At 41.4% G+C, this 11,785-nt stretch overlaps 3 protein-coding genes across 7 annotated transcripts in view; 2 read left to right on the forward strand and 1 right to left on the reverse strand.

Moving 5' to 3' along the window:
* Positions 1-1,726, reverse strand: part of MTHFD2L (methylenetetrahydrofolate dehydrogenase (NADP+ dependent) 2 like) — a 127,809-nt gene extending 126,083 nt beyond the window's left edge. For 4 of the 5 annotated variants that reach the window (XR_014311147.1, XM_082728596.1, XM_082728595.1 and 1 more), the window contains exon 1: positions 1,479-1,726. Coding sequence is in view for 3 of the 5 variants with exons in the window: in XM_082728596.1 (XP_082584722.1) it covers positions 1,479-1,582 (104 nt within the window). In the remaining 2 variants the exon portion in view is untranslated. The remainder of the gene's footprint in view (positions 1-1,478) is intronic. The other variant, XM_082728593.1, reaches the window with a different exon arrangement.
* On the forward strand, positions 238-1,470 carry LOC309863608 (uncharacterized protein). The gene is made up of 2 exons (XM_082728600.1): positions 238-443; positions 587-1,470. Exon 2 carries the CDS (start codon positions 939-941, stop codon positions 1,254-1,256), a length of 318 nt encoding a protein of 105 aa, XP_082584726.1. The 5' UTR covers positions 238-443; positions 587-938; the 3' UTR covers positions 1,257-1,470.
* LOC309863916 (uncharacterized protein) lies at positions 1,581-2,414 on the forward strand (the record flags this gene model as incomplete). The annotated part of the gene is made up of 2 exons (XM_082729157.1): positions 1,581-1,866; positions 2,297-2,414. The coding sequence occupies 2 exons, from the start codon at positions 1,581-1,583 to the stop codon at positions 2,347-2,349; spliced, it is 339 nt and encodes a 112-aa protein (XP_082585283.1). The 3' UTR covers positions 2,350-2,414.
* Between the last annotated feature and the right edge of the window lie 9,371 nt (positions 2,415-11,785).

An 11,785-nucleotide genomic window follows, 5' to 3' on the forward strand; every position in this document is an offset into this window, starting at 1 on the left:
ATAGAGTGATTCTCTGCTCAGCAGGGAGCCTGCCTCTCCCTCCCCTTCTGCCTGGTGCTCTGCCTAACTGCATTGTCTATCAAATAAATAAACTCTTAAAAAAAAGAAAGAAAGAAAGAAATTCTTCCTTAAATAAAAGTGACTATACTATAGTCCCTATTATATGCTATTATTATTATATAATATACTATTATATACTATTATTTAGCATATACTATAATACAATATACTATTATATACTATTACATAGTATATTATATACTATAATACCTTTAATTCTGCAATTCAAACAGAATTCTACAGAATCTGCTTTTCCTAGGTAGTACAGTTCCAAACGAACCGGCAAATTCTTTGGCACACCAGAGAGTCATTCAGCAGAACTCAGAATCAGTTACCCTCTCATATCCTCGTGGAAGACCAAATCAACAGAAACTACATCTCAAGTAAACCCTACTGGAAATAATATATTTTCTTATTTTAGTCACTCAAGTCTGAGAACTAAACGTGTATAAAATGGGAGTTAATCAATTTAAATTAAATAAGCAGCAGCCACGCTTCCACATTACTGATTATTACTTTCTTCCAGGAACTGCGCGGGTCACTGCAGATACAAAAAGATGAAAGAGACACCATCTCTGAGCGCGCCGAACTGCAGTGAACACGGGTTACTGGGAGCCCAGAGAGTCTGAACACAGCATCTCTTCTGGACTCACTGACTCTGGGTCAAGGGACTGTATTTTTAGATGCTCCGGCCTGAGTCGCAACTCCAAGGAGCAGAAGGCGGAAAGGCGAAGAGCTCGAGGGCACCGCCGTGCGGAAGAGTGAAACCACACCCCGTTCCGTCCGCGCAGTGCACTGGCCAGCAACCGGTCCAAAGACGTGCACTGACTCTAGGACTGACTATTTCAATCTCAGACTGAAGAGGTTTTGGAAACGCCATGCAGAAAAAAACCCTAAAAAGATCAGCATCTGAATGTGTGAAACCACCACGAATTTCAGAGTTAGAAAAGACCCCAGAACCAACCAAGGAACTCCGGAACTCGAACACTCGTGAACCATCGGGACCACGCTCGCTCCTTTGTTTGGGAAACAAACCGTACCGCACACGGCGGCAGCTGCCCGAAACCGGACACCTGTTTCCACGGCGCCTCTCCCGGGCCGCGACCGTCCCCCCGAAGCACTCACTGCGCCTCCCGCGAGGTGGGACTATTCTGGCGCCTCGGCTCGAAGCCGACCGCGTCCCAGCTGCCGACTGAGGCCGACGCGACCCGCCCGCAAGGCCCTCAAGGCCAAGTCCGGAACCTACGCAGGCCTCGCCCCGCGCCCCCGGGTCGGCGCGGCCGCCCTAGCCTCGGGCGGGACGCGGGAGAGCTCGGCCGGCGCCCGCGGCCCACGCCCCGCCAACCCGCCCGCGGCCGGCGGCCCCGCACGCGCCCGCACCCACACACGACGGCACGGAACGTCCCGGGCGCCCGTACCTCACGCCGCTGCTCCGAAAGCCTCGGAACACGCTCCCGCCCTGCGCCCGCACGCGGCCGAGTCGGCCGCCGAGCAGCAAGGAGCCGCGCGCCGGCACAGCCATGGCCGCAGGTCGCCGGCTTCCGGGCAGAGGCTCCACCTCCCGCCGCGGCCGTCCCCGCGGCTGCACACCGGGCTCCGCCCCCAGCCGGCCGGGCCGGAGAGCCGGTCGCTCCAGCAGCGGGCTTCGGGCGCCATGCCCGGGCGGGGCCGGGAGCCAACCTCAGGACTGGGGGCGGAGACGAGAGGACGCCGGGAGGCGGGGCCGGGAACGGGGCTCGGAACCGGTCGGGGGCGGGGCCGAAGAGACTCCGGGCCTGTTGGGGGCGGGGCCAGGACCTGAGCGAAGTAAGAGGGGTGGGACTGGCCCGGCGGGACGCGGGCGGCTGGCGGGGGCGGGGAAGGCGCCTCTGAGACTCCGGTTAGCGGTGTGACTTGTCACCCACCCCAGACACCTCCGGTCTTCTCATAGTGAGGGCGCAGGTACGGCGTCTGAACTGATCAGCCCACGCAGCGTACCCCTGTCACCCGAGCCAGAGCTGTCCTAGCACCCCCGACCCTCTGTGGAATTGATTTAAAGCCAGAAGCACGTTAACCGCTTCTTTGCTTCTTGCTCCTTTGCTGCTCTCGGGATACCTGGGAGCTGGAGAGGGAAACAAAGGTGTGAGTGTGTGGAGGAAGGAGGGGGGACCTAGCTGAAGAAGGCCTGAGCTTCGGGATTTAGGTGGCTCTACCTTTATGGGGGGATATGCATTGACCAATGTTTGTCGTTTTCCAGAGTTGATGACCAAGTTAACACAGCTTAGGAGCCTGCATTGTGTGGTGAATTGACAACTAAGGAGAAAGCAAACTCAACTCCCTTTGAAAAAGTAAAAATCAGACTATGCCGGGATAGGTTAAAAGACAAATTAAAGCATATTTTTAAAAATGAAGAGTTTCTTTGAGCAAAAATCAATTTGAATCAGGCAGCATCCAATCTAGCAGATTGAAAGGCGCTGAGGAGCTATGCAAAATGATAGACTTTTCAGGGTAGAAGGGAGCAGGAAGAAGAAAGAGTAGCAAAAAAGTGGATTTGTTATTGCAAAATCACTTTCCTTTCAGGGATGGTACAATAACTGACTAGTGCTGACCAGGTGATTCCTGGTTTCTGGTTTAAGATGCCATATCTAGGACAAAAGAAACTAATGGGGAAGAAGAATTAGGGAGGTCCTTCTAGACAAACTTAAAATCAAATTGATATGAGACAGATTAATAGGAGAAAATCAGATTTAGGACCATATGTACAGGGAACCAAAATCAAATTTAATCGCATGCATATGGAGAATCCACACAGACATGGAAATCCCAAAATCAGGCAACATGATGCTTATATGAGCTAAGGACAGGGGTAGGGGGTCTGAGGATACAAAGGGAGAGACCACTAGTAGGAAGGTGAAAGGAGATGTTTCGGAAAACAAAGTGCCATATTATGCAGATAAGTTTCTTAAAGAAGAATCACTATTAATAGCCCTCTTGCTGGTAAAGCTGGCAGTTGAGGGGGAAGTGAAAAGCTTTTTCTCAATTTGCTGGGTGTGGACTGTTTTCAAGTCAAAATAATTTTCATACCAAAGTGGCCCATCTTGGGGTGGCCTGTCCTTGGCCTCTACACTAAGTCTCAGTTTGATGACATGGGGCTTCACATAAGCAACTCCATTTTGGACCTGTTGCCTTTTGTTTTGTTTTGCTTTAACAAATAACAGACCCAGATAAGAGACAGATACAAACCAGCTGCAAAGGTGAAGGAAAGAGTATTTCTCTCATGGTCAGGCCGCAGTTGTGAAGTATCACAATCTCTTTGACCACTGCTTTCTTACTTAAAATCCTTTTTCTCTAAAATCATAACTGTCAGAAAATCTGCTGTTTAAAATCATATCCATAAGAAAGAGACATCCTGTTCTTCCTATTGGGCATGATCTAAGTCAATTTCAAACAAAGAAGCAGGCATTATTTCCAACCTACCTAAAAAAATTTCAGATGAGGGATTTCTGAATACATTCCATATCTATCTTGACTTTATCAATTCCAAGGAATATGCCCCTGGGTCCACTTTGCAGTCCAACCTGATATTGACCTCTTTACACACAGTTCTCTCCTGCCGTTGAGCCTACCAAAATACCATTTTATGTAAATTTCACCTCCACCCTTCCCCAAATCTTACAATAACCTTCCATCTCTCTAATTGATGAGACATTTCTGGGTTCCTCTGGTATGTAGTCTTCCTCATGACAAGCACTCAGTTATCCTAAATTTCATCTTGCTGTAGCTTTGTCCCCGGCAGTTGTAGTCTGATTAGACTAGGATAACAGCCAGGAGTGATTATCCCACAGAAGAGATTCCAGGGATTCCAGCCCAGTAGTTATGAGTCTAGCAACATAGGCAGAGTTCTGTGCTCTATGTGGGATGGAAGAAGGCATGCCCTTCATGAAGTCATGTACCATAGCCCATTTCTTTTACATCTTCATTATACTAGCATAGCACTGAGCAAAGAGTAGGTGTTCAGTAATTTCTTGAAAACTAATTTATGAAGGCTTATAAGGAATGCATTTATGCCACCACATTTCTTTTTTTTTTTTTTGAGATTTTATTTATTTATTTGACAGAGATCACAAGTGGACTGAGAAGCAGGCAGAGAGAGAGGAGGAAGCAGGCTCGATGCCATCCTCCCCTGAGCAGAGAGCCAGATGCGGCTGGATCCCAGGACCCTGGGATCATGACCCAAGCCAAAGGCAGAGGCCCCACTCACTGAGCCACCCAGGTGCTCCTACACCACCACATTTCAAAACATAACCACATCGATTCAAATCTTTCTTTAACCATCTGGCCTTGTGACAAATATATGACTGTCTCCTACAGAGATACATTGATCAATGCTCTTCCCTCTCCTCTACCTCAGGCTGAACCCAGACAGCTCCTCTTCCTCTCTCCTCACGCATAAATAGTATATACTTCCTACTAACGAGCAACCGAAATTTCATTCCACTCAGAAGAAACTATCATTGTGAAGAGAAGGAAAACATTTTCTCTACCCTCAAGGTCTTCCAGCTGAACTAAAAATTAAATTTACATGAGACGAGTTAGCAGGAGGAACAACAGCTACAACCACCAAGTTTTATTATGTGTGCACAGAGACCTGCTTATAAAATTGAGACACAAAGAAGTGACCAAAGTGGGGAGTTTGTATAAATCTTAGACAGAGATGATAAATTGTTGAGGAATTCACAGGATAAGGAAACAGATGTTTGGGCTGAAGTAGTAGACCAGTAAGTAATAAGATTTATTTCTGCAGTTTTTTTTAACTTTAAAATCAGTATCTCTGGTGATAAGGATGTCTTTTTACTACTTAATGTAGGGAGGTTCTTTCAAATGAAAGGTTTGTTTTCTGCATCCAAGGAGACAGAGGAGGGGTTAAGTGTCTTTGTACTGGTTGTTTCTTAAGTAATTTTTATTTAAAATAATCAATAGGCTGGGGCACCTGGATGGCTCAGTCAGTTGGGCATCTGCCTCCAGCTCAGGTCCTGATCCCAGGGTCCTGGCTTCAAGCCCTGCATTGGGCTCTCTGCTTGGTGGGGAGCCTGTTTCTCTCTCTCCCTCTTCTTGCCACTCCCCTGGCTTGTGTTCCCTCTCTCTCTCTTTCTCTGTAAAACAAATAAAGTCTTAAAAAAAATAACCATTGTATCTAAGTGGGCCCTATGGCTGTTTCTGAGTAACTCATTAAGGTCATCTTGAGGGAAAAGCCTGCATCAAGCAAAGGAAGACACTCCCCTGTCATCTAAAGGTAGCCCCACTAACAAGGCTACCTACTCTCTCATCTCAATGTGTCCTCCATGGCATTATCCCCAGAGCCTAGCCCAATGGTTGGCACACTAAGTGCTCATAGAATATCTGAATGAATGAATGGATAAATGAATGAATGAATGAATTGGGCCTCAACTCAACAGGAATGGAATGAAATGCCCAATGAACTCCCACAGAGCCACTTCTGAGGAGATTTGATTAGAGGTACTACTCCTGCCAGAGGTGTGGAGTACATAACTGAACTTTTCCCCCAAATTCTGAGTGTACCAGAAAATGTATATGGTAAGTTATTGCCAGGTTTTGGGCGACTATAAGTTTTCTGACACATGTTGGTTTTCTTTTCTTTTCAATTAATGAAACACCCCTGCATAGCATTATGTCTACTGTTCTTACAAATGGAGACGTTAGTATCAGTCAGCTGGGTTGTACCATGAGAAATTTTCCCCAGGTTTCTGGATGGTGCCCTGGTCATCAGAAATGTAACTCACTTGAAAGCTGATCTAGGCTCATCATGGGACGAGGGATATCACCATTTTTAGCTGCTTAACTGAGAAATATGTATATTAAAGTTGATTTTTATGAATCTGCATCACCACAGAGGATGTGAAATGGTTTTTACCTTTGATTAGAAGAATTGTTTGAAGAAGAGACTTTCCCCAAAAGCACTGAATATGAAAAATTATGACCCTATAATCAAAAAAAATTGGATTTGGTTTTTAAATGCTAAGTCAGACTTTCTTATATTTTTCTTTCCTAAACTAAATTTAGCTGCAAACACAAGCTTAATTCTGACCATTACCTCAATAACACTAATCATTAGGGAAATGCAAATCAAAACCGTAATGACACAGCATCTCACACCCACTAAGATGGCTGCCATCAAAGAACAAAAACAAAACCAAAAAACAAGTGTTGGTGAGAATGTGAAGAAATTGGAACCCTTTTGGAGTTCTGCTAGTGGAAACGTAAAACGGTAAAACCACTGTAGAAAACAATATGGATATTCCTTTAAAAATGAAAAATGCGGGGATACGTGTGTGACTTAGTTAAGCATCAACCCTTGATTTCAGCACAGGTCATGATCTCAGGGTCATGAGATCAAGCCTCATGTTGGGCTCCATGCTGGGTGTAGAGGCTGCTTAAGACTCTCTGTTTCCCTCTCCCTCTGCCCTTCCCCACCTGCTTGTGTGTATGCACACATGTGCATACACTCTAAAAAAATAATTAAAAATACAACTACAGTATCGTCCAGCAGTCCCACTCCCAGGTATAAACCCAAAAGAATAGAGAAAATGTAGTATACACTTACAGTGGAATGTCATTCATCTTTTAAATGGAAGGAAATTCTGACACGTTCTATAACTGGGTGAAAATTGAGAACACTATCCTAAATGAAAGAAGCCGGTCAAAAAAAAGGTAAATAATGTATGATTCTGCTTATATGAGATGCCCAGAGTAGTCAGATGCAAAGATAGAAAGTAGAACAGTGGTTGCCAGGTAGTGGGGGAAAGGGGAGTAGGAAAATAGTAGAAAAGAAAAGTAGAAACTCTAGAAAAGAGTTGTAGAGACTGGTTATATAACAATGTGTTTGTGATTAACACTACAGTACTATATACTTAAAAATGATTAAGACAGTAAATTTTAGGTTATGTATATTTTATGATAATTTAAAATGTTTTTAAACATAAAAATTAGTGACAAATATTTTATTGTTAACTTAGTAATTTTCACGCCCAATGGCAGTGAATAAAAGTTATTGAGCCACAACCTTAGCGAGGTTTTGTATTTTTTTTTAAACATTTTATTATTTATTTGACAGACAGAGATCACAAGTAGGCAGAGAGGCAGACAGAGAGAGAGGGGGAAGCAGGCTCCCTGAGCAGAGACCCTGATGGGGGGCTCTATCCCAGGACCCTGAGATCATAACCTAAGCCGAAGGCAGAGGCTTTAACCCACTGAGCCACCCAGGTGCCCCATGAGGTTTTATATTATCAGTCTTTTAAATTTTAGTCAGTTTACTTTTAACAAAAAATATTCACTGAGGTATTAATTTATATTTTCTTGACCACTAATGTGTGAGACATCTGTTAATATTAGCCGTTTTAATTTTCTCTTTTTCAAAGGGTTTGTTTATTTTTTACTGACATAAGAGTTGTTTATGTTTTTAATATCAGTACAATTTTGCCTCTTGCATGTGTGACAAGCAGTCAGATTGATCAGTCTATTCTTTTGTGGTCAGAGTTCACTGTAATACTCAAGCAATTCCCTTCCGTATTTCAAGAGTCTAGAGATGTAGTCCTATTAGTTTATTCTAGAGCTTTTGAAGTTTTGACTTTCAGGTTTAAATCTCTAATTATTACAATGTATAGTGTGGAGTAGAGATAAAATTTCTTTAAAACATGTGCAGTCGAGGCACCAGGGTGGCTCAGTATGTTAAGTGTCTGACTTTTGATTTTGATTCAGGTCATGACCTCAGAGTCCTGGGAATGAGCTCCACATCCAGCTCCCTGCTCCGTGAGCAGTGGCCTCCTCCTTCTGCCCCTCCCCCACTCATGATCTTGCACATGCTCTCTCACTCTCTCTCTCTCTCATTCAAATAAATAAATCTTTTTAAAAAATGTACAGCTAGTTGCACCAAAAGCACTTACCATTCATTCGTCCTTATCTGCAATTCCGGTTCTTTTTTTTTTTTTTTTTCAAAGATCTTATTTATTCATTTGACAGACAGAGACCACAAGTAGGCAGAGAGGCTGGCAGAGAGAGAGGAGTAAACAGGCTCCCTGCTGAGCAGAGAGCCAGATGCGGGTCTCGATCCCAGGACCCTGAGATCATGACCCGTGCCAAAGGCAGAGGCTTAACCCACTGACCCACCCAGGCACCCCCCTCTTCATTCTTGTAGGATCTGTCTATATGGCCATAGGTCTGTCCCTTCCTCAAACTGGCAGAATGATGTGGCATAAATAAAGATGAGTGAGCTTGAAAACAATAGAAACTATCAAAGTTGAAATGTATTTTTTTAAAAAGGCTAAAAATATAATAGGGCATCAATGAGCCTTGGGACAAATTCAAGACACCAAATATAACTGGAGTTCCCAAAAGAGAAGAGATGGAGAACAAAAATCTTTTTAAAGAAATAACAGGAAAATATTTTCCAAATTTGGTGAAAAGTATAAACTCTAAGTAGCTCCATGAACCCAAAGCTGAAGAATACTACACCAAATCACATCATAATTGAATTACTCAAAACCAATGGTAAAGTGAAAAAAAAAATATGTTTAAAGCAGCCAGGAGGAGAAAAAACACTTTAAGTACAGAGGAGTGTGGGTAAGAACAGCAAGTTTCTCAACAATTTAGCATAGTAGTAGGATATAAAATAATATATGCAAATCCAAGTTAGCAACATGTCCTGTAATAAGTTTTAAAATCAGGAAGTGTGAGACCTCCGACTCTGTTCTTTTTTCTGCCTCCAAGATTATTTAGCTTTTCAAGGTCCCTTGAAATTCCGTATGCATTTGGGGATGGGTTTTTCTATTTCTGGGGGGGAAAAAAAAGCCTTTAGGGCTTTGATAGGCATTTCGTTAAATCTAGTAATGTAAACTGCTTTGGGTATATTGGCCTCTTAACAATATTAAGTTCTCCTCTCCATGAACACAGAATGTTTTTCTGTTTATTTATGTCTTTAATTTCTTCCAGCAACATTTTGTAGTTTTCAGTGTACAAGTGCTCCTCGGTTAAGTCTATTACTATGTTTGTCATGTGAACTCTTTGGTGCTATTATAAATGGAATTATTTTCTTAATTTCCCTTCTGGACTGGTCATTTTTAGCAAGAACTTTTGCCATAACAAGTTTTTTTGTCTCTGTCCAGGAGTCTCATGTCTCCTGCAAGGGCTCATGCAACTGTGGCAGGCTAACTTAGTAAATGTAGGTAGGGCAAAATTAACTTCCTCATAAGCTCACAGATTGTCATGATAAGGAATGAAAGAAGGGTTATTACTACAGATGCTGAAGGCATTAAAATATTAATAAAGTAATAATATAAGCAGCTTTAATGAAGTATATTGACTATTGAAATAAAATAACTTTATTTAAAAACACAAATCATCTAAAACTGACCCCCCATTTTTTAAAATTTAATAACTGTATGTAGATTTTTTAAATCTATGTAAGTTTAAATTAAAAAATTAGTAATTACTAACCATCTGACAAAGAATCTTCAGGCAGTGGGCTTCACTGATGAATTCCTTCAAACATTTAAGAGAGCAGTAATAACAACCCTATGCAAATCTCTCAGACAATAGAAGAAGGAACACTTCTCAACTCACTTTATAAGGCCACCATTGCCCTGATATCAAAACATTACAAGAAAGACCAACTACAGACCAAGATCCCTCAGCAGCATGGTAACAAGAATCTTCAAAACAATACTGAATTTAATAGCAAAATGTATAAATATATGTAATAAATCACGGTTAAGAGGAGTTTATTCTGGGAATGTAAGTCTGGCTCAACATTTAAAAATCAATCAATGTAACTCACCATAACAACAGATTGAAGAAAAAAAAATAATGATCCCAATAGATGTAGAAAAAATGTTCGAAAGAATTAAACAGTTCTTCATGATAAAAATAATTGATATTCATCAAGCTGGTAAAGGACATCTATGAATAACCCACAGGTAAAGTTACACTTCGTGATGAAAGATCCCTGAGATTAAGAACAAGGCAAGGTTGTCTTTTCTAACCATTTCTATTCCATATTGTACTGATTATTTGGGGCTGAATGAAAGGGGTACAAAAGAGTTTTTGAGGTTGACAGAAATGTTCCGTATTTTGATCATGATATATATAGTGCACGGTCTATACAATTGTGAAATGCATCAAATTAAACACTTAAGAAAGTTTTTATTATGTAAATTATACTGAATCAAAATTGGTAAAACACAGGGCTGAAACATGTGTTGGTTCTCTTTAGATGTAATTCACATCCCTCTCTAATGAAGAAACCCCTTTTCTAAGAGAATTATGAATCACCTTGATTTTCTGTAAGTAATTTGGCCTCTAGAGGGCACCCATATTTCATGAACTCAAAAGTTTGGCGATGATTTAAAAAGCGATCATCAACCACTACATCCGAAACTAATGTATTGTATGGTGACTAACACTACACAATTAAAAAAAAAAAAAAAAGAAAGAAAGAAACTGATGATGTGCTATATGTTGGCTTATCGAATTTAAATAAATACTGAATACCACCTATAAATGTAAACTCACAAGAAAGAACAGTATGTATGAAAATTTTTTCACTAGCAGGTTTGGAAGAATTTAGTAATAAAATTTGTTCAAACATTTTTTGGCCATAATAATACAGAAAATCAAAATGTTGCTTGTGGAAGAGATGAAGCTTCTTTCATCAGTGTATCTAAATAGTAGACTCAAGGTTGACTTTTATCTAGATGTTGTAGGTCATTTAGACATAACCTTGGAATTCTTTTTAAATAAAGGTTATATTCTTGGTTACATGCTCATTATAGAAAATGTGAAAGTTACAGAAAAACTGAGTGAAAGAAGAGGAAGAAGAGGAGACGAATTAGTAGAAGCCACTCTCGTCATCATAATCCCTGTCTGCAGAGATGAGTGCTGTCAACGTTTGGGCATACTGCTCCGGAGATTCCATATATGTTATTTTTGCTTGATTGTAATCACATAGAACAAAATGTTAAAACTTAACCACTATTTGTTGTCTAGCCATGAAAATGAAGAATAAAATAAATACTTATTTAGGGGTGCCTGGGTGGCTCAGATGGTTAAGCATCTGCCTTCTGCTAATGATCCCAGGGTCCTGGGATCGAGCCCTGCATCAGGCTCCCTGATCGGTGGGGAGCCTGCTTCCCCCTCTCCCGCTCCTTCCTGCTTGTGTTCCCTCTCTCGCTGTCTCTCTCTCTCTGTCAAAAAATAAACAAAATATTAAAAAATAAATACATGCTTATTCATAATGTAGAATGTTCATGATTAATTATGTTCCTTTGAAGTGTTTTTAATAGTATTCAACTAGAAAAGTTATAATGAAGTGTTATTAATATTTGTCCATATTTCTTTGGTGGCTCTGACTCCCTTATGCAGGAAAATCCACTTGAGTCATTATAACTGAAAAGGGGTGGGCAGTGGATAGCAGAACTCCTTTTCCCTTATCCCAAACACTCCCCACTTAAGATGTTAAGAGGACAAAAATGTAACCTATGAACAGTAAAAAGTCTCAGATGAAAAGAACATTTTCTGGATTTTTACATACTGTGCTTAAGGTACATTTCCAAGGAGAAAAGAAACTGTACACACATTCCAACTCACCTTTTCCTTGCCATATAACAATAATGTGCTAGTGTTTAGGTAGAAAGGACAATGAAATAAATCGTAAACATAAGTTTTGGGCCTTGTT

The sequence above is a fragment of the Mustela nivalis genome, assembly GCF_964662115.1.
Source record: "Mustela nivalis genome assembly, chromosome: 4".
Lineage (NCBI taxonomy): Eukaryota > Metazoa > Chordata > Mammalia > Carnivora > Mustelidae > Mustela > Mustela nivalis.